This window comes from Pleuronectes platessa, chromosome 6, assembly GCF_947347685.1.
Source record: "Pleuronectes platessa chromosome 6, fPlePla1.1, whole genome shotgun sequence".
NCBI classification, from domain to species: Eukaryota; Metazoa; Chordata; class Actinopteri; order Pleuronectiformes; family Pleuronectidae; genus Pleuronectes; species Pleuronectes platessa.
Window position 1 is genome coordinate 16,587,405 of NC_070631.1, and position 21,779 is coordinate 16,609,183.

The following is a 21,779-nucleotide window of genomic DNA, read 5'->3' on the forward strand; positions in this document are numbered from 1 at the left end:
CACCTTGGAGTCCATTAGAAAACAGTGGGAATGAGATATTTTAATAATTTTCATAACTTTTGAATGTCTTCATGCATCAGACTTTGCTGCATCACCTGGTGATGTTTGTGCGCAGTTTTCAAGTACCAATGATGGTTTTGTTTGCATGGCGCCAAATCACAACATGCGTTGCCTCAACTCACTTTACACAGTAGAGCTGAGACCTTATAATATTATAGAAACCCAACAGTTCCCACAATGAGCGAGCACGTGGTGACTGTGGAAAGAGAAAGTCCCTGAGAACTTCTCCTTCTCTTCCTCTGTTCATCCTGTTTTTCTCCTGCTCCTTTCTCTTTTCCATCCTCATGTTCGAGCCACCCCTCACCCACTCCTCTCCTTCTCTCCCCCCCCCGGGGGATGTTTGCAACTCAATTTGGCAAATGTAACTCAATATTGATTATTTTTAATATTTATCATGTTTGTGAACATGTTTTGTCCTGGTGCTATTAATCTGCCCTGTTAATAAATGTCTGCAGCAGCCTGGGCCCCGGGACCCTTGGGAGCACCGGGCCACCACACGCATGTCCGCGCACACACACACACACACACACACACAAACACACACACACACACAAACACACACACCCACACACACACACACACACACACACACACACACACACACATGCTGTCAGCTGCAGGAGGTCGCCTGCTGTCCTCTATTTGCCTAGGAGGTTAATTTCTCTCATGCTCTCTCTCTCTTACTTTCACACGCACACACACACACACACACACACACACACATTATTGGAGGACAGAATGCCTCTAGGCTGCTCAGCACAAATAACACATCAATACATCAGCCCTGTTGTATTGGCGCTACACACAGACACAAAAGTGCACACTCACGTATCAAAACTCACAAAATCTCCACTCGGCTCCTTATTGAGCTTCGTTTACCAGATTCCATCGTGTTGTCTTTGTTTTTATGTGGAAATGTTCAATTGTTCAAAAGTGCAGTAGTTATTGTTTTTTCACTCTTCACTACAACAGAGAGGAAGTAAACTGGGTCCCACGTTAAGGGCTGACTGGGCCGATATGGGCCAGGGAGAATGGTGGAGGGGTTCCCAATCCAAGGCTCCTCTGGTCATGTAGTGTTATGAAGATATAACATATGAAAGACATCAAACTTGTTCACAACTCAAAATGTTGTTGTGAGGGGAAAGAAAACAGAGATGATAAATTGAGCAGAAACCATCAGCAGCCAGTAAGCCAGAAACATGCTGGAGCCACGATTGATTACTTGAGTTTCTCTAAGATCCCAGTATATTCGTTGGATACAAATATTTAACATCTTTTAAATCGCCTATAAGAAATAACTAAATTAAATTAACATAGATACATTGAGCAGGCTATAGCTCCCCCCCTTGCATGTATCAGATATATCAGGTATCCAGTCAAAGGTCGTGGTCTAAAATGTTTCACACAAAGATGGCTGTGCAAGTGCAAACACACACAACTGAATGTTGGTGAGCAACAATATCCAGTATAACTGGCACAAAGAACGTGTGGAATACAAACTTGGTAACCTGTTGTATTTAATTTCACCTTTTCCATTTCTTCCTTGCTTTCTTTCTTCCTCTTGTTTTTTCCCCCTCCTTGCTCCGAAGCCATGTTGTAATTTAAAGTGTTGCTTGGAAATGTTCCCCGGTGCTTTTACAAGGGGAAACAGTGTGGCGTTCTCCCTTGGACAGCGTTGCTGGTATTGTAGCTGACTGTGGCTCCATCGCTCACTCATTACTTCCTCGCGACCACCACGCACACAAACAAACGTGCGCGCCGAATGCACCTTCTGCCCCGAACGCCCTCCTTTGGCTGCTACCCTCGTCACATGCTTCCATTTATACTTCATTTTAAATATACGGTACGGTGGAAAAGTACACTTCAGTACAATACTTCACCTCTCAGCGACTCTACCTTTAATTTGCAGCTGCCTCTCTCCCCCCCCCCCCCCCCCCCCCCCCCCTTGTTTGAAAGCACAGTGTTGAGGCTCTTTAGTGGAGAATCATCAAAGACCCTCTAACTACAGAGAAACAGGTACCAATATCACTCTTTGGCCCAATAATGAAACTAAGTGGGACCATATTGACCCAATATAGCGGCACAAACAGCAGATTAGGCTCGGGGTTTCCACACCACCCCTCAGACTCTCACACATGTATTCCCAGAGTTCCCACATCAAAATGTTTGGTCATTTAGTGCTCAACCAGCTACCCATTTTTCATATCTGTCATGGTCAACACATTCTCCCTCTGCCTGCATTCCCCCCCCTTTCACCAGACGATCTTTTCTCCCCATATTTGGAGCCGGTGCAGAATTTTGCATACTTTCTCCTTTTCCCTGGACACTCTCTTTTCATCAGTGGCTGACTTTCCTTTTGAACTGAACCAGATCAATTTACGGCCAGACACAGATACAGTCTCTGTGTGCGTTGGAGAGGGGAGGCAGGGAGGGAAATAAGACGTGTGTGCTTTATGATGGCCATCGTTGGCACACCCGTCCTATTTCCAGCCCTTTTTTTCCTGGTGTTATCATAGCCATAGCCATGACTCCACTGTGCTGCTTGCTCTCGAGCGTACACCTGGCTTTGAATACTCAAGCTATTGTTGGCATCTATTTTTGCCCTGTGGTCGGCAGTGCTTTACAATATGTACATCCCTGTATTTATAAGAAAAAAAGAAAATGCAACGTTAGAAGGAGTTACAATTTGTTTCAACGAAGGCATGACTGCCTATTCTGCAGAGAGAAATTGGGCTGTTTTCTATCTGATGATTTATTTATAGGCTCCTTGAGAGAATTGGTGCATGGAGTCAGTGTTGTTTCTTTCTGCCCAGACTGCGTTGACAATACAGCTCAGTCTATAAGCCACAAGGCACATGTGTTTGTGTGCGTCCAGGCAGACGGCAGAAAATGACTCCAGATCTCTATCTTTCTGCATTTAAGTCTAGAGTGCTCTGATTAAACACAACCACAGAACAATTTGCCTGTTGTAAGGCCCTTCGATTAAACCGCTGATTTTCAGCACCGTGTCAAGTCATTTTGCCATGGCAACGCTGATTACTGTGTTATCAGCATTTCGTTATTTTGTAGTATTTTTCTACTATTTTTGTTTTTTTAAACTTGACTCTCAAAAGGACATAAATTCAGATCTTTCTTAATGGCTGGACATTTTTTCTCTCTGGGCTCGTCCTGTGAAATATTTCCCATCGTTAAACACAGGCTGTAATTTAGAATTCTTTGTCTATAAATGTCGTATCTGTGTCTCATCTTGTAATTTCGCTGCGACGCGCGGTAATTATGAGATATCATCTTTACCTACAACACCATCTGATCTCTTGCACATGTGTTTAGAGTACAGTAACAGCTCCTGCGGTTGCAAACAGATGTGTGTTTGTGCGATAGCCTGCATCTGTTCATACGTGCCCCCGAATCTTTGTTATTGCAAGCCATGGTACAAAGCAAAGAGCTCCGTTTATGGCACGCATTTACAATTTATCAAATAAATGGGATGCCTTCATGTGGCCTGGGCCCGGCTCTCAGGTTGAGCAGCGTAGTTTTCCACTGGAATAACAGCCGCTGAACAAGCAGCCCATTGTAGCCGCAGCCAGCACCCGGACCCCCAAGGTGCGAATTAATGATTGACCCCTGATGTAATCAGGATAAATAGCTCCCCGTAAAAGAGAAAGAGATGGTGAGACGAACAGAGAGAGAAAGAACAACATAAGGAACCAGGGAGAGGAAGGCACTATCTGGCTCTGGTGTTTTTTAAGAAGCCCTCGGGGAGATGAATCTAACATCTTTTTCTGGGTCTTTAGAGACCCTGAGCTAACATACAGCTGTTTAAAAGCAGCTCACTCGTCAGTTTTTAGACTCTTCGCCTCCTCCTCTTCCTGGCCCCTTTCATTATTTTCCTGCTTACTTTTCTCATCTGCAACTTTTTTCAGCGCTGGTCGAACATATTCAACTTGTATTACAGAGGGGAGGAGAGCGGGGGGGGGGCTTGTCTCTAAAGGCAAGTCGTCTAGAAATGTCCCTGTTTACTCTCGAGGCAACTTTTTTTTTAATGAATTAACAAAGTTATGACTGAGAGTTAGACTTGTTTAATATCACACAGCCACGCCATTCCAGCCTCACTTCACTACTTTATGTGTCTCACAAAAGATGTTTGGTTCATTAAAAGTAAGGAGATTTTTTCCCTCCTCGTCCTTGTTACTCAATTATCTGACGTAGTTATCTGTGCTCTTTTTTTTTTGTGTGCTCAGAGGCTCTTAAAGCCAAATGCTATTTAATAGATTTTCCAGGGCTGTCTTTCTGCTTGTCAAAATTGCTCTGAATGGGTCAAGTGCCAGTGAGAGTCGGGGAGTGAGGAGAGAAAGTGAGTGAAAAGAAAAGTGTTTAATAGCCTGAAAACACTTTTGATTGTGCAGGGAGGGAGCAGCAGATAGGGCTGCGTTATAAAAACTTTAATTGATCTGTGAAAAGTGGAAGCTACTTGTGGCTCACACGTTCCAAGGCTTAATTGCATGCATGGTCTGAGCCCCTGTGAAACAGTGACTATTAAAAAAAAAAGGTTCTTTTCCAGTCAAAATCACTGGATGACGCAAAATCAGTCATAAAAAAGGCAGTTTTTTACTGCTGCAGCTTTATATGATAAGTTTCCCGGATCTGCATGGACAGGCTGCAGGATTGCCAGCCGCTGAAAAGCCCCTGTCGCATGCTTTCATAGTTTCACATTTCACATTTAAAACGTACATGTCAGTTAATTTAACAGCTTTCACAGTCCACATCTGTCACTGGGCAGAAACCCAAATATTTATCAAAGAACAAAAAAACTCACGTATTGTGCGATGAATGTGCTTTTGTATAGATTCAGCGATGGCTCTTTTCCTAATGTCCTTGCCTCCTTGATTAGCTCAATCAATCTTTCTCCAATTTACAATCAATCAGTGTAACCCCGCCCCCCCCCTTGCCTAGGCACATACAAAAAGTATATCTTAAACATGAATTTGCACGTGAAACTGAAATAAAACACATGAATTGATCTTTTAACTAATTAATTATGTGCAGTTACATTTTCATGAAGCTTTATTGAAATGAAACCCACAAAGTTCCACTGTGACCCAACAAACTGCCATGTACTAACAAGCAGAATTTCTTTAATGTAATGTTGCCGCTCAGTGGCAGGTTTGGCAGCGGGTGAGATGGAGGCTAGCAGAGGGAGAGAGAGAGAGAGAGCGAGAGAGAGAGAGCGCTTGATTGAAACCACTCCTGCTGTAATTTTGGGCCTAGTTAGCCCGCTGATTGCAAGTCCCTGTGTTTAGATAGTGAAACTGCAGTGGTGCTTTAGTAAAGACAGCCCGATCCGTCCAGAGACGAAAAGTAGGAAACAGACAAAGATGTGCTCAGACAAACACACACAAACAAATATATACAACAGACTCAGGCTGAGACTTGAACTTCTGAACTTTTTCTGCACTTACTGAAATGTATCCCACTCAGCTCGCATCAGAGGTCTGGTCACATTTGTAATCTTATTTTTCTTTAGATGGTTTTTGATTTAACTTTTCAAATTTGTATTCTGGGCAAGGGGCTTTTTATTTGAATTTTTTAACATTGCGAGATAGATAACTTTTCAACCTTTTTGTGGATTTCTCAGATAATAAATTATGGATCTTTATGTAAACATCTGGCATATATGAGAGTGTGCAATTTAGTGCATACTGATGTTCAAATAGGGAACACACATATTGCTCCTGTGAAAAATCCCAAATACCCCACACAGGCCCCTCATATCACTCACTGAGCCGTCTCCACAAAAAACATGGAGAAATGGGATGAGCCAAATGCAATGTGTATCCACACACATACACACACTTGAAGGTTCCCATCATAATTTTCACTCATGTTGGAACCAGTGGGATCGTGGAGCGCAGGCACAATCATGTTGTCAGTCTGTGGACATGACAATAATGATAGGTGATGAGGTTAACCAGGTCAGTGATAGACGGATCCTTTATTTGTGAAATGAGTGCTGGCAGACGGCAGTGACCGATGGAAATGAGAGATTTTTTCCCATCGAGGACTTGGCCGGCCTGAAGCTCCTTCTCTTCGTGTGTTTGGCTCCTCGCAGACAGCCTGTGAAAAAAAAAAAATCGGTGAAGTTTGCATTTTAAAGGCCATTAGATGGAAAGGTGTTCTGTTCCCCCTAAACCCCGTCATTGCACAGTGTGGTTTCACCCGGCTTAAAAGTTTTGAAATCGAAGTGGGCAGTTTCGGGGTCAAGAAGTCATGGGAAGTGCTGAATATGGGGTTTAAATTAATATTTGGAGTTGCAAGAAAGTTAATGTTTTGATGTCCAAAGACATTTAGTACTATGTTATGTTACATCTCCTCCACCTGCCTAAGGTATTAACAGTTATTTCTCTCTTTGTCTTTTATCAGATGACAGTGAGCCAGTGGACAGCATGTACGACACAGAGGCCGACCTCCCCGGTTTGGCGGCCGGCAGTGGCATTGGCGCTGACAGCCCAGAAGACGACACGGAGGATGGCGTCATCAACATGTCCCCCCTGCCCTCACCGACTCCCTCCCATCCGAACAACAACAGCCACCACCACCTGCTGCACCCCCACATCTACGCCACCCACCACCACCACCACCTCCACAACAACAGCAACAGCAGCAGCAATGACCAGGACTTCACCACACCCAAGGAGGGCTCGCCGTACGAGGCGCCCGTCTACATTCCTGATGACATTCCCATTCCCGGCGAGCTGGAGCTGCGGGAGTCCTCTGTGCCCGGTGCCGGCCTGGGCGTGTGGGCCAAGAGCCCCATTGGTGCCGGCGAGAGGTTTGGCCTGCACAGCACGCTGCACCATGGGGCCACGGGCAAAGACAGCTCCTTTGGATGGGAGGTAGGAATCAGCCAGGCTACTGTGCTTTGTTTTTGATTTACCTTTTTTTTCTTTTACCCTTTTCATTTCACCATGGCTGTCCATCAATTCCGACCACTTGCTTTGTTGGTGTCACAAAACCAAATGAAGCCTTAAGCTTTGATATATAGAGAGTTATAGAAACAATGAAGCAACACTGAAGAGGGTAAGTTTTATTCATGCTGTCACAATTCCAGTCATCAGTCTTTATTCAGTGGAATCCATCTCTTCATCAGTAAAGACGCCCATTCCAATATCATCCCCTGTACGATGGGACCTCATGTTTGACTCCTGCAAACACACACAGACAGACACACACACACACACACACACACACACACACACATATACAAAAACGCACTCGTCCAGAATTCCAGCAGCACAGCGATGTCAGATGGAAAAATCTGCCTGATTAGTGGAGGTATCAGCTTTTCTGGGCATCAGTCCGAGCAAGCACACTCATTTGGTCACGCCATCCGATATGGAAATGGAAGAAGCGTATAGCCCAATGCGGTGGCTGCATATTGAACTATTAATTTTCATTTCAACATGACATTAGAGGATATTGAAGTTGCTTCAGTAAGCTCATTAGGAAAAAAAAGGGATCTCCTGATCTACCTCTCTTTCTCTCTCTCTCTCCATCCCTCTTCCTCTCTCTCTCTCTCTCTCTCTCTCTCTCTCTCTCTCTCTCTCTCTCTCTCTCCCTCTTTCTTTCTCAAGATGCCTAATCAGAGATGAAATCTACTGGCCTGCTTTTCATTTCACTGACTCCTCGACTCTTCACTTTTAGGGGACAGGTCTTTCACATGGTCTCAGATTACTTTTGTATGTAATAAGGAATAAGGACTTGGACGAGTTAATCATTTGAACGGCATGTTTGAGAGGACATGACGTGCTCAAATTCCACATCAGCTGATTCACCAAGTTGCGAGAAGACCGACAGGCCATTTCAGGATTTCTAACACTATTCTAACCTATTAAAGGCCAAAGGCTCCAAATTAAATAGCAATTTAAAACCAAAGCGTCGTTTGAAAGCGACCCCCTAAAACCTAGTATAGTGAGGAGCTTACCTTATTGCCAATGTTTACAAAAACTCTAAAGTCTCTGCCTGATACATGAAATTAATAAAAAAAATTAACATTTCATAGCTTAAACATTTAACTTTTATTGTCAGGGTGGGACTCTTCTTCATTATTATTTTCATTGTTAGATCGTCAGCCATTGTCTGAAATGCTACGATTTGCAGACTAAGAGAGATTACAGACGAACAAACTACATTTTCCATAATGCATTTTTTTCCTTTTCTTCAAGTATTTCAGCAATTCACGATGGTATTTCATCAGTCACTGTCTTGAAAACGATGACATTGCGGATGAGATCACACATTTCATCAGGTTTCAAAGGGAGAAGCACACGGATGTATGCCTTCAGGAAACACTAATAAACTGAGGTGTTTTAAGAAAATATATATGTTTAATGTAAGTCTGATAGAGAATGTAAACTAATGAGAGAAAATCCTAAAGTTTACTTGTAAAGCAAGGACAACGTGACTAACATTATAACAAAAGTTGTTACCCAATTTTCTCAAGTTAAATAAAAAGAGAGATATTTAGTTTACAATTAGTGGAAGTGTAGAATCAAAGGTGTTAAAAACGGACATTAATAGTTGTATTTTCAAACCACACGGCAGATTGTTTTCAATTCCTCTTGAGATTTACTCTTACTATCTCTGGGAAAAACCTGAATTGCAAATAATGTTCATGAATCGGCCATTGACAAAAATTTGAAAGGAATCTCAAAAGGTTTCCTCAATAGGTTCAGTCTCGAGAAACCCCGCTGCTGGTTTCCACCGAAGCCCTCGCTTCTTTTTTCATCCCGTTTCCTTCTTAACAGTTGTAGGAGCATGCAGGCGATTAGAGCACACAGGCACACGCTATGTGGCTGTGTGCCAGGCCGAACATTTTCCTTTTTAAAGTTCATATTATGGCTAGCCATTCGGGGTGCAAAGGGCGCCTCTCCAAAAGCTACACTCTCCCTGTAGCTCTCATGTTTTCTCTCAGTTTTCCTCCTCCTTCCTTTTTTCTCCCCAGACACCCGATTAATGAATATTCATCAGTGACGCTTTAGCTTTCGTTTGTAGGAATAAAAGGCCACCTTCAGCTCTAAAGAGATACATTCACACACACACACACACACGCACATACTGACTCAAAAAGGGTAAGACTCAGCATTCTGCACTTCTAGTTTTTTGGCCACTTTGAGCCGGAACGACTGTTTATGCACTTCTGAAGGAATTTTGCTCATTTGATAATCATATCACAAATATTAGGCCATATGCCACCTGGTAAGGTGCTTTACAATATGTACATGTACACAGGTCAGATTTCCCGACTCACTTTGCCACGATTTGGTGAAATCTTCAAAATACAATTATTTGAGATCAGTATAGCAGTGAACATGAAAACTGGAGAATGTACGCACAGTAGGGTCCAACATTTTCTGGAGTTTACCTTGAACATCACAGCAGGAGATTGTCAGAACTTCTTCAGTCTCCTCTCTTGAGGTAAAATCTTTGATCTTTGCCTTCCAACTTGTCTAAAGGTAACGATTGATCCGTCTTCTCCTCTTCCTCCTGTAAGGTCGTCAGAGGACTGTTTCTGGCTCAGGCTATAGTATTTTTTTAAGATATCCAGACTGGTTTGGGGCTGGAAGCCTTCAGGGGCCCTCCTCTCCCAGACTCTTATCACAGATAGTCATAACAGTCAGCCTGTTGATAGTCATCATCAGACTCCCCTAGGAGTCCCATGGACCCCCTTTTCTCTCCCCCTTTAACTATCTGCCCCTCCACTCATCTACTGCCTCTGGTCTTAGACAAATAGACAGGCGAGGGACCGACAGAGGAATGGCTGAGTGAAAAAAGATGTTAAAAGAAATGAGAGCGTAACAAGGATTTATGGGGATGGATCGAGGAAGAAAAGAGGATGTACAAAAAACAAAACATATTTCTCACAGCATCAGAAACACAGTAGGAGTTTAACACTGTTCACGGACATTCTGTGAAATCTGTGTGTTACGCTGGTTCTCTGCCAAAACAGGGGAAATTGTTATGAGAGATGATGTCATCGGAGGTGTAAATATGATCATATCAAACCAAGAAGTCTTACAATGCACTGTAACTCAGTCCTTCTTTCCAGGGAAACCAAATTAGATTAAGTGTTCAACTGTGGTTTCATTAATCAATAAATCACAGTTAGCTGCTGATGTTGATTGAAGTATCTTGAAATCAAAGGTTGTACTCCACATGCACTGTAGCTATGAAATCCTTACAAACGCAATACACCAATCAACAATGATATACACCATCTGCAGTTGTACCCTTAAAACCCAAACGGTTTAACTACATTGACTGCATTTTTGTGGATTTTTTACTAAGGCTGGCAATAACTCGTTATATTGGCTTTGCAAGCACTGCGGTCTCCCAGCGAAGCCAAACAGATCTAACAATCTCATGGTGGACGAACAATGTGTTGCTTTCTGGATATATCTGAGCGGTCGGTGTAGTTCGCTGGAGAGAATAATGAAAAGAGAGACAGAGAACGAGTGGGAATGAAGGGAAAGAAGAAAGAGGAACGGCGAGAGGAAGCCTACTATTGTCTGTCCTGGGGCGTCGGGAACTGGAAGAGGTGTTAACTCATACTCATTTCAGTGAGACGGACAGCTTAATATAAGAGCTGCTTTGCTGCAGGCCATGGCCATTCTCTTCTGTCTCAGACTCCCTCTCTGGGCCGGCACAGAGTCATCCATTTAAAAACCATTATGCTCCCCCTTTTGCACAACATGATAGAACGCCAGGGCCCTAGGTCTACCGTGTGTATGTATGTGTGTGTGTGTGCGTGTGTGTGTGTATGTGTGTGTGTGTGTTGGCCTGTCAATCCCTCAGGATAGGAAGGCCTGAGCCAGCAGAGTGAGGAGAGGCCCTCAGAGAGTCCAGCATGGGGATCTACTGTGACTGCTGCTATTATCTGCTCAGTGGATTGGCCTAACTTGCCTGTTGATAGAGACATGTCACTATACAATGGCTGCAGGTACTGTGGTCTTCATTGACTGGCATTCAATGGACTCGCTGATGTAGCCCCCCTTGGCCGACATATCTGCCGATATGTTTGGCAGAAGTAATGAATAATACAAACAAAAACTTCAGATTTACATGTAGGAAATGCAGAAATAAAGATATCTAATTTTTTTTAAACAAATGATTTGCTAAATAAAAAGAACAGTAACACTGTCTTTAAGTAGAAACTCAAGAAAGTTACATTTCTATTTGTATTCTGAATATTTGTGAGGGCAAGCAAACAGTACGTCTAAGCCCTCCAGATGCGTTATTAATGGTGTTTACTCTCACTTCTCCAAACCCTGTGACCACTGGGTGTATCTTTGCACTCTGAATCATGGCTTTTTAAAACTCCTCCAACACCTTTAAGCTTTGTTTTATCTCACTATCCTTTGTTTCTAGAGCTCAGGGTTTATTCTGTTTCGCTCAGTTTCACTCGTTTCACTAGCTTGAAGGTCAACGTACTGTATATCAGGTGATGTGCTAAAAATCTCCTGATATACAGTACGTTGACCTAAGTCACTTGCTTAATTCAGTTAGGGGCAATTTTGTGCTCTGGCATTATCTGCTTATAGAATGTAAAGTGAAAAGAGCTCAATGCCTTCAGGGTATTATTTATATTCTCAGACATCATATGACAAGGACGTAATGTGCATTTTGATTTTAGGGATGTGCATTGATGTAGATGCTAAGGACAAGGTCAACACAAATGCTTTCACACACACAAAAAAAAAACATGTATCGTAGAGTCCATGTCAGCCCTGCGGTCAGATTTGTCAGTCTGCAGCAGTGGACCTTGGGATGACTTTGTTTCCAGGGAAACTTCTGTCTCCTTGTCCCTCATTCTCTTTCTGTTTACTTTTTGTGGGGTGATTTTCCATATCAGCATCATTCATCCAGTGATGTGTGGAAAGAGGCGAAAAGTATGCTGGCTCTTCTGTTTACCCCTCTATTGACTTAGTGATAGGCTAAGACGTCTGGCGGGCACTCTCATGTCGCCAAGGTCCTACGTGACAGATACCCATCGGGCCATGGCATCATGCACCTCCCTCGCCCTCTGTGCAGCTTGAAATCCCCGGGCGTTTCACCTCATTTTTCCCGCTAACGCTGTGATTCTTTTGTTCTCTACCTAATCGCTGAGCTAAGCTAACGTCCTTGTCTCTTGACGTTAGGGAGAAGAAGTTCTGGCGCACCCTGACACTTATCTGTCCTGACCCACCTCGGGCCTTCTAAAGTGTTTGCTCGCCTTTTGTGTTTTTCCTGAGGAGGGCGGATGGCCAAGTACTTATGCTGCAAGATATCCTAACAGGGCATTCAAGGTGCAGCTTGCAACATGTCTGATCTGTTTGCCTTCAACAGAAAGGTGTTCTTTATCTCGATGTTTGGCCCCTTAAGGTGACTGGTACCGACCTGATAAGGCAAAAACTCCCTGGAACTGCCAAGAGACAGTAGTCACACCAAGCAAATGGACCATATGAGACAGAGAGGCAGTGAGATAATGTGAGAGGGTACTTTTCTGCTTTATTTGACTAATGTGCTTTCCAGTGTTCTCACAGTGGCAGTCACGTTCTGATGTTTCAATTATGAGTGTTGGTTAAGGTCGGACAAAGTGAACATTCAATAAGCATAACACAAGAAACCTCCATCCTACATGAAGCCATTTGTTCGTCATCCATTTTCAGACACTCAGTCTTAATATTACTCGACTTGACTTTAACCCCTACTGTGAAGACTATTGTATATCAGGAGGGAAGCTTTTTTACATAAATGGGGTCATTATCATGTCTCTTAGTAATCAAATCAGGACCAGGTCTGATGAGCAGGGCCTTGAGCTGAGAGTCCTTCTCATAACGCCACTTAGCATGAATAACAGCAGGCCTCCTCAGCTTTACCTTCTCAGATACCGTTTCATTGGAAAGTAGAGGGTTAATAAGATATTAAAGGGTCAGTGCTAAGTCACTCACCCCAACGCCCCTACTGCTGCCAGGCCTGTACAACAAATTTAGATTAATAAGCCGTGAATAAAATACCTTGTCTTGCATAGAAGGATGAAAGCTCAGAACTTGGGCACATAAAATCTGCCTGAATTTTGATTAACTTAGTCTCAGTTGACTATTTTACACAATGTGCTGAGGTAGTGTCACAGACATAACACATGAAGTGTCCTGATTTTGCTTCAGTGGTAAAGCTTGGATCTTATCCAAATCTTTAGAATTTGTGAAAATAGTGCCTCAACAATATATTTATTCCAATCTAAAAAAAAATTGCCATGATTCTATGGATATGAAATTATGTGTTAACGTAAGAAGTTAGTTTGGCACGCATGGTCATAGCCCTACATTGTAATGAAAGGGAATATCAAACCTGTGGTTTCTAATAACAGTATTGACCAATAGTGTGTGGTTTTCTGTCTTCATTATTTGACTTTGACGGAAACCCCAAGTTTACACACAGAGCAAAAACATTAGAGAAAGAGCGTAACACCACAAGTCCTGAGCCCTGGGTGCTGTAATATCTTCCATTCACGTTCATTTCATGTAGGTTTTAAACATGCCATTAGCCAATTTAATCCAATTTTCCCAGCTTTCGGAGCACTCCACTGGAACAGATTCCATCTAATATTAAACATATGGTCGTCGTTGCCCCTAGAAACCCCACACCAGTGCTGGGCTTTTTTAAGAAGCTGTTAGAGACAAAGCTCCTGCGCCCCAGCGCAAACCGTTGTCAATTATCTTCAGTGAACACGGTAATTGATAACGAGGAAGCAGGGCAGCAAATTAAATGTCAGGTTTGATTAGGAGCCTGATGCCTTATCATTTGTTCATAACTCATTACCAACATCTGTTAATTAGTTAATAAATTAATTTGCAGGGCTCGGATGAAAGGTGTGCAGGCTCGCGAGGAAATCCGTGGGTCAAAGTCATCCATCTTTGAAGAGAGTGGAACTCAACAAATATTGTCCCTGGGATTTGGGCTGTTATTACTTGGTCATTGGTTTCAGACCTCAGCCACTCTAGCCAAGCATTCTCAATGGGACCTCTTGTTTGCCCGAATATGCCCCCCCCCCCCCAACCCCCTCCACACACACACGCACGCACACACACACATAGTCTCCTCACGCATCTCCACCACAATGCTATCCTTTATTGAGTGGCTTCTCTTTGCAGACGTGCTTTAAACATTAATTTAAAAACCCTGTCATTGACCCATCAGTCCTCTGTGGCAAAGCACAGGTAACTCCTGTCCTTTTACTCCTCTCCCTCTCTTTTCGTTTTGCGTGTAACCCCATCGTTCATCATTGCTCTGACGAATAATTCCATGAGTCTGGGCCTCAGGGCAGGAGCAGACAATGATACTGCTCTTTACCACAGTGGAACATGATGAAATTTGTCAAATGCAGTTTATGCAGCTGATTAGATTCATGCTATTCTGTAGAAATGTCATTTTCTGCTATCCCAACTCTTGCTGCTAGGGTGATTACACGAAAACCAGGCTCACCTTACCTCAGCTCTGACGTGTCTGCTGTGCTTTATGTGAAACATCTGTGGGACGGTGTTATTTGTGTTTCTATAAATGTATAGGTGCAGGCCCTCTAATGGAAGAGCTCTGTTAGTCTCAGATCACTCACCCTTTCTTCCATTTTCTCTCACTTTCCTCTTTCCTCCTCACGATAAATCTCAATCCCTTGCGCCGCTTAACATTTCTGTGACTCAAGCAGGAGGTGGTGACCTATTAATCAGGTTCCTGTGGCTGTTGTGATTGCCTTTTTCCATAATCAGATACACAACACTGCCCAAACGAATTGGCAGTAGAAATATCTATATTCGTTAACTCCTTGCAGTTCCTTTATTAAACTGTGGACCTTGATCCATGAGGAGGGCGCTCCGAAAGAAACTGTGCATGGCTGTGCCTTTTAATTACTTTTTATGAGGTGGAAGGAGTAATGTTTCTGCACAGTGTGTTTCTACGTCAGAGTCAAACCCTCATGATCCGAGTATCAAGGGGCCTTATGAGCACATTATTTGTTCTAGGAGGAGAGGCGCATATTAACCAATCATCTCATAGTATAAAGCAGCATAAAATTTAACTAATAAAGTTCAGATATAACTTTTATATTCTCTGCTATTTTAGTTCCTGTTTCTGTTAACCTCTCCAGATAATTGTGATAATTATGCGCAATGTGTGATGCTGCACAGAAATTTAAACTGCCCACTACCACATGCACATACATCCATACAAACATAAAGAGACACAGGCAGGCCGGGAAAAGACATTTTCCCATGTTATTCTTTCCTTCACTCGCTCATTTAGAATAACAGGGTAGAGTGAGAAGCTGAGCTCGATGACGACATCAGATGTAAAAACAGTGTTGAATTGTTGAAGTGTCGAACACGCCGGGTTGTCTTTACTTTGGAAAGACTTTGGAATCGCTCGAGTGATTTTCGCTCATTTTCTCCACCACTGTCATTGGAGGCGAGACATGGCGTCTTGTCCGCATGAGACAACAAGGAGGTTCTGAGAGAGTTGAGATTTGTGCATATCTCTCTCTCTCCCTCTGTGTGTGTCTGTCTATATGCCAATTTTTATGTATTTTGTCCAGTAATCATTATGGGCATTGGTCCACCCTCCACAAAATCCCAAATCTGTCTTATTTCCCAGACTAAAGGACTTTGATATAATATCTAAATATAATAAGAATTATTGTGTCACCATGACAAATAACAGTTTAAACATGTTTCCCAAACATTTCATTTAGGAGATATCATAGCCTCATTCAATTTGTTTGCAATGTTCTCCCTACTAATCACTGTGACAGCGCTCTTAATAGCTACAGTGTCATTTAAATTGTAGTTAAATTTGATTTTTCTTATTTGTTGCCTGAGCTGACATTGCACTGTTAACAAGTGTTATGATCTGAGTCTTTAGCCTTCAAGCAGAGGTCAGTATAAACTTGGTACATACTGCTTTTACTGTGTGATTTCATGCATTCAACTCTCTACTGCTGGGGTGACGTCCCACCACACACTCACCCCTACCAATCAGCTCCAATAGTTTGGAATTTGGAGATGCCATCCAAAATACTATTCACACCAAGTTTGGTGAAGATGAACAAATCACCTACTGCTGACATGGAACTTCCAAAGTGACTGAAAAGACTTGGATATTTACCTCTAGAAGTGTGTTTGTGTGTGAATACATAATACAATTTTGCGTCAATAATGTTACAAACTGATGGACAGGAGCAGATATGAACAAATGAACGAGTGAGGGAAATAATGAACCCACAAACAAACACAGATCATTTTAATAATTTACTGTCACCGTGAGGAGAAATAAAGTGACTCTTAGAAATGGAAGGTGAGAGAGGCTAAATTGATTTCCGCAAATTTTCTCATTGGTCAGAGCAGTGCACTATGAGTCTCTCTGTCATTCTGTCGTCTATAAATGTCAAATGATTCTGCTGCGTTTCACTCTCTCTGGACAGGAGGTGATGTCTGTGCAGCTGCTACACTGTGGCACTCAGCGTGGCATCTGTTAAAGGCTGAAAGAAAATCCTGAAAAATATTTGACTTCTCTGAGACTCCTTGACCTTAGCCCTGTGCTACATACAGTATGTAAAACAGCGGAACAAAAGCATTGCTATATTGTCAGGGGAGTGTGACTGACATGCAAACTGAGAGAAATTACCTCCAATCCGACCTGAAGATAATATCAGTGTTACAATTATATTTGTAAAATCTCATGTATTTCCTCTGTGTCCTCTCTTTCTCACACGTTCTCCTTCATATTTTAATTAAATCTTATTTTATGATCAAATTCTTCCCGTTTTTCTTTGATGGCTGTTATTTTATTGAGCTGGAGTGTTTGTGGTTACAAAGCCTGCTCCCCTCTGCTGGCCATGAGCTCACAATGCCACTTTCTGAACAGGCGCTAAGTGTCTTCAACGCTGTGCAACTGATGTTGTTTCTTAAGGGAGGGGGGGGGGGGGCGGGGAGAGAGGGCAGGTGTTCTAGTGCAACTGCTAAAAAACATACATACACAAACTATAAGCGCACACACACACACACACACACACACCACACACACACATACACACACACTTGAAGAATGGTGCCTACCAAACTGCTCAAGTAGAACAAGTGAGCTCTTCTCCAACCCCTCTTCCTCTCCTGTAGACTGTGAGAATCACTCTCTGTGTTTACACCACTTTCCATTTACTATTTCCTTTTTTTGCTTCTTTTATATATATTTCTCTTTACTCTATGACTGAAAGCACATACAGACAGAACACAGTGTTCTCGCTAACATTCCTATGATGGATAACCACAAAGTCTTCTTAGGATCCCTCATATGGAGTCTTGTATTCACCGTTACATTTTTTATATAATCACGATCATGTCCCGTCCCAGTTCTTGCAGATAGCACAACGCGGTTTATTTTTGCACGCCAGTGAAATAGAGTACCGATCTCTGTGAAATAGACATCATATGCTTTAGGACAAAATACACAACATTTGCTTTAATTATGCCCAGATGAATCCGGGACTCTAATCTTTTCTTTTGCGATTCATTGATTTTTCAACCCCCTCTCTCAGCCTTATTTGGCCTCTCTCTCTATTTCTCATCTCCTTCCTTTCTATTTTGTTTTGCTCCCTCCTCCTCTTTTCCTGGCCTCCGGGGTCCCAGTGCTTCTAATTCGGCCTTATCAGTGAAGTAATTTAGCTGCCACAGCTTGGGTTTCTGTCGCGCGGCATGCGGCCCCATTGTCCTGCCCTGCTGTTGCTGAGATAAACCCTCAGATTGAACAAAGTCCACGCTGACCTTTGCAAACTCCTGAATCTCCCTCTGCACACCCCACCACCAGAGATTCCCTCGGCCGCAAGCTCCTTTCTTAGGGTGAGGAGGCTTTGGGAGGGAGTCGGCGAATGAGTGTGCGCGCGTTTGTGTGTCTGTGAAAGAGTGCGAGTGTGTGGGGTCAGGGTGGATTGAGTGAGTGTGAGATGGACAGGGGAGAGGGATTAAGATGGCTGACTGAGCCTGTCTATATTTCCAATGGCACTTTGCTCTAAGAGGGAAGGAGAGTAGGAAAAAGTGCACGGCAAGCAAAGCATTCAAGTGTGCATTTTTCTGTCTCCTTCAGACTGCAAGAGGAGGCTTTTGTGAGGCACATTCTCTGACCTTCCTGCCTTCACCATTCAACCAGAAATATGATTTCTTTGACGTAGAAGAGACAGTTTGTGTCTTAGTTCCTTCTACTTGCCGTTGATGTCGCTGAAACGGTTCATTGAGAACCCTGACAAAAGCCCCGTTGAACTCCTCGTCTCTCCATTGTTATCTATCATGTCCTTCATTTCTTGGCAGAGGGCCCGAGAGGAGTCTTTCGGGATTGTTGCTTTGACACACAGTGAAACGCCTAAAGAGGGACGGTTGAAGCCAAGTGGATGGGGGCGGGGGTCGATGCTGTGCCGGGGGAGGTTTGGGGCACAATGCAACAGGAGTGCTCTCTCCATTGTGAACCACTGTCATCCTTCAGAAGCCACTCTACTCGCTCTCAACGTCGCAAATCCTCCCGGCTCTGTCGGCCAGACAGGGAACCTCGTCAAAAGGTCTTGGAGTTAGCGATTGAGACAGACCAGGTGGAGGGTGGAGGAAAGAGGAGTTGTTAGTGCAGAGCTATGCTTGTGTGTGTGTGTGTGTGTGTGTGTGTTTGTGATGGGGATATAACATGCAAAACACAGGCCCTAAATTCAGGTGTGGGATCCAGAGTTAATGATGGAGAGAATTTGCACCACTCTGTTCATCAGGGTGGCCCCTCATTCATCCCACCTTCATCTTCTTCCCTCTATCCATCCCTCTTCCTTCCCACCTCCCCCTACCCGCCACCACCTGCCTGCAAGCCACCACCAGAGTTCCCAGGGAGATGAGCGCCACGGAGAAGAAGGACCGCAAGGGATTAACTTTTCACATGGCTGGGAGTCCTCGTCTCAAAAGACCTGACAACCCCAGACGGCTTGATTAAAAAAGAAAAGAAGAGAAGAGGAAAGGAGAGAGGGAGGGAGGGCACAGGAGGAGGAGAAGAGGGGGAATTCTTCACATGATGGCCCTGAGAGAGGGATTTTGGATATTGGGTGTCTTTTTTTTCCTGTCGTCCAAAGCCCCCATGTCTTGGTTGAGAATGAGCAAATTGTTCCTCCTGTTCTGTCGGCAGCCCCTGTGTTGCTCGGCCTGAAGATGTGGGTGGGCATCGGCACATGTGGTTGACTCCTTGTAGGAAACCAAGAGGTGTCCTCTAGTTGCTGCAAAATACATCAGACAACTAGAATAATCAGTCCAACAGACTAAGTCATGATGTATTATTCATTCACCTGTCATTCATGTATTTACAGAATTCCCTCTGCTGTCATGTGTATGTCAGAATTGCGTTTACAGTTGAGGAAGACATCAGCATGACAGAATCAGCGAACCATCGCTGGCTTAAACTTCTAGTGTTCAAGTGGCAAGGCGCCCTATTTCCCCTCACTCTCTCCCAGATAAACCGGGCCTCTCAGGTTTGTCTGTGAGAAAGAGAGGACAAAAATCAAAACAAACGCTCCCACTGAAGTGAAGATGGGAGTAGGGGTTGGCTTTCCACTCTGGCTAGCGGATCAGCAACTCAACCTAGCGGGACAGCGGGCCACTCAATACCTCCCATCTTGTACAGGTAACAGAGTGGCCCGACAGGGGGGTCAGGGAAGGTAGCAGGAGATTGTCTTACAGATCACCACTCACCCACTGGCTTCCTCCACATGGCTCACTTACCCTCTTCTCATCTCCGCTGCTGGGGTGCACTCACCCTCTCTTCCCACACCCCTCGGCCTCGATTCAGACATCCTCTGAGAGTTGTTGGGGAGGTTCACACCCAGTTTCACCCAGCAGAGATTAATCGGAACATTATAAATGCTGCGGAACAACATACTCTGGATTTTACCAAGTTTATTTTTATTAAAATAAACACTTGAATATCTAATCTTGAATTCTGAAGTCAGCTTGATTGATCTTCTTAGAGTTATTTGAATTATAGACTCTAATAGAGCTTTGGGTCAGAATAAGGTTATTTAGACAAAACACAGATAGTGATAAAGGCCGGTAAGAAATTAGAGGATTCATCAGGATCATCAGGTACAAGGATAGCACATTTAAAAAAAGTTGTTTTTTTACTTTTAAGATTGCAAATGAAATCTGAAAGCAACAACAGTCATAATATGATAGTAATAATAATAGTAATAACTAGAAGGGCACCTAGGGAGCACATTCACCCGATCAAGATTTGTATTTGCATCACCAAATTGCACACACTCTCACAAATATCGGTCCTCTAAAAGAAACTGCCCCACAATCCAGGAATTATTTTCTGAAAAAATCAAGGAAACTATTGAATTTTATTTTTTACAATTGATAAATCAACAATAATATTATGCAATATAAACAAAAAATTGCCATCTTTAAAAAGCTTTCAGTTTGTTTCGTAACTTCTGCTGTCAACAGTCGTAGTGCAAAGGACAAGTAACTGCATATTCAAGGGGTGACTATAACACAGTCAATTAACCCTGATATCAGCCCATATTTCTCATTAATCACACTGCTTAACAGCCATATGGCCCCAGACTCCAAGGAGGCTCTGAACCTATTTGCTGTGCACTTGACCTTGGCAAGACCCTGGGGAGTGCGCAAGTTTGAGTTCTGCTCTCCAGGATGTTGTGTTTTCCCTTTGTGCTGCACTGCTGTATAAATAGAGGAACTCCTAGACAGATGAACACAGCCTTGTGATCAATACAGTGACCCACAAGTCATTTGTGCTTTCCGCTGAAAGAAAAACAAATTACAGTTTGAGTGAGAGTCAGTCGACATCTAGTGATGGATCAGAAAATGTTCTGTAAGGCTCTAGTCGTGCTAAAACAATTAGCCATTTAATCAGTTAGTTGATTCTAGAAAAGTATCTTCAATGATTTATTAATAAGAAAAATGCATTAACATAGATCCTCAGATGTTGTCATTGACAATTACATATAAAGCAAAACAATTGTTTCCTCGGTCAACGAGGGTATGTTTTCATCCGGTTCTGTTTGGCATTGTTCAGCCTTGGTGGAGAAATGGGCTCTAAATGCCCAGAATGTACTTTTTTTCTTTTATCCACATGCATTATTTAAAAGCACATCTAATTTTAAGGCATGGACAGAATGTGACAAAAAGTAACGTAAAGTATGCAAAGCGTGTGGTCTCTAATAACATCTCCTCAACGCTCAGAACCCTGCAATTTGTGAAGTGACAAAAGTGACAGAACTGATATGATGCACTGACTCACATTCGTCTGACCCTCGCACTAAATCAGTATCCAATCAGTATTTCTTTGTCTGAGCGCGCCTTCCCTGCAGCACGTCTATCATTAAGTGACTCATTTAGGCCATCACAGGTAGGCCCACCTCGTAGCCCGCTGGTGTCTTTCAATGGGGAACGGAGGTCTTTCTACTGTAATGCATGCTGAAGTAGCAGAGGCTAATGTGACCCCTATAGTTTGGCACTGCATTAGTGCCACAGGACCCAGCAGTGAGCTTTTAACCTGGGGACGACAGGGCCATGATTATGTTCACCACAGGGTAGGCTTGGCCAGAGGACATTCGGCTGTACACACAATGGGACACGCACACAATCCTCATAGTG

General features: G+C 43.3%; 2 protein-coding genes across 7 annotated transcripts in view; both read left to right on the forward strand.

The window, feature by feature from the left end:
- The window catches only part of LOC128442031 (histone-lysine N-methyltransferase PRDM16), a 58,769-nt gene extending 51,294 nt beyond the window's left edge, over positions 1 to 7,475 (forward strand). Inside the window, exons 2-3 of the mRNA XM_053424199.1 lie at positions 6,481 to 6,953; positions 7,416 to 7,475. Coding sequence (XP_053280174.1) covers positions 6,481 to 6,953; positions 7,416 to 7,475 — 533 coding nt within the window. The remainder of the gene's footprint in view (positions 1 to 6,480; positions 6,954 to 7,415) is intronic.
- Positions 6,895 to 21,779, forward strand: part of prdm16 (PR domain containing 16) — a 109,046-nt gene continuing 94,161 nt past the window's right edge. For 3 of the 6 annotated variants that reach the window (XM_053425523.1, XM_053425524.1, XM_053425529.1), the window contains exon 1: positions 6,895 to 6,953. The gene's annotated coding sequence lies outside the window, so the exon portion shown is untranslated. The remainder of the gene's footprint in view (positions 6,954 to 21,779) is intronic. The other 3 variants (XM_053425522.1, XM_053425526.1, XM_053425525.1) reach the window with 2 other exon arrangements.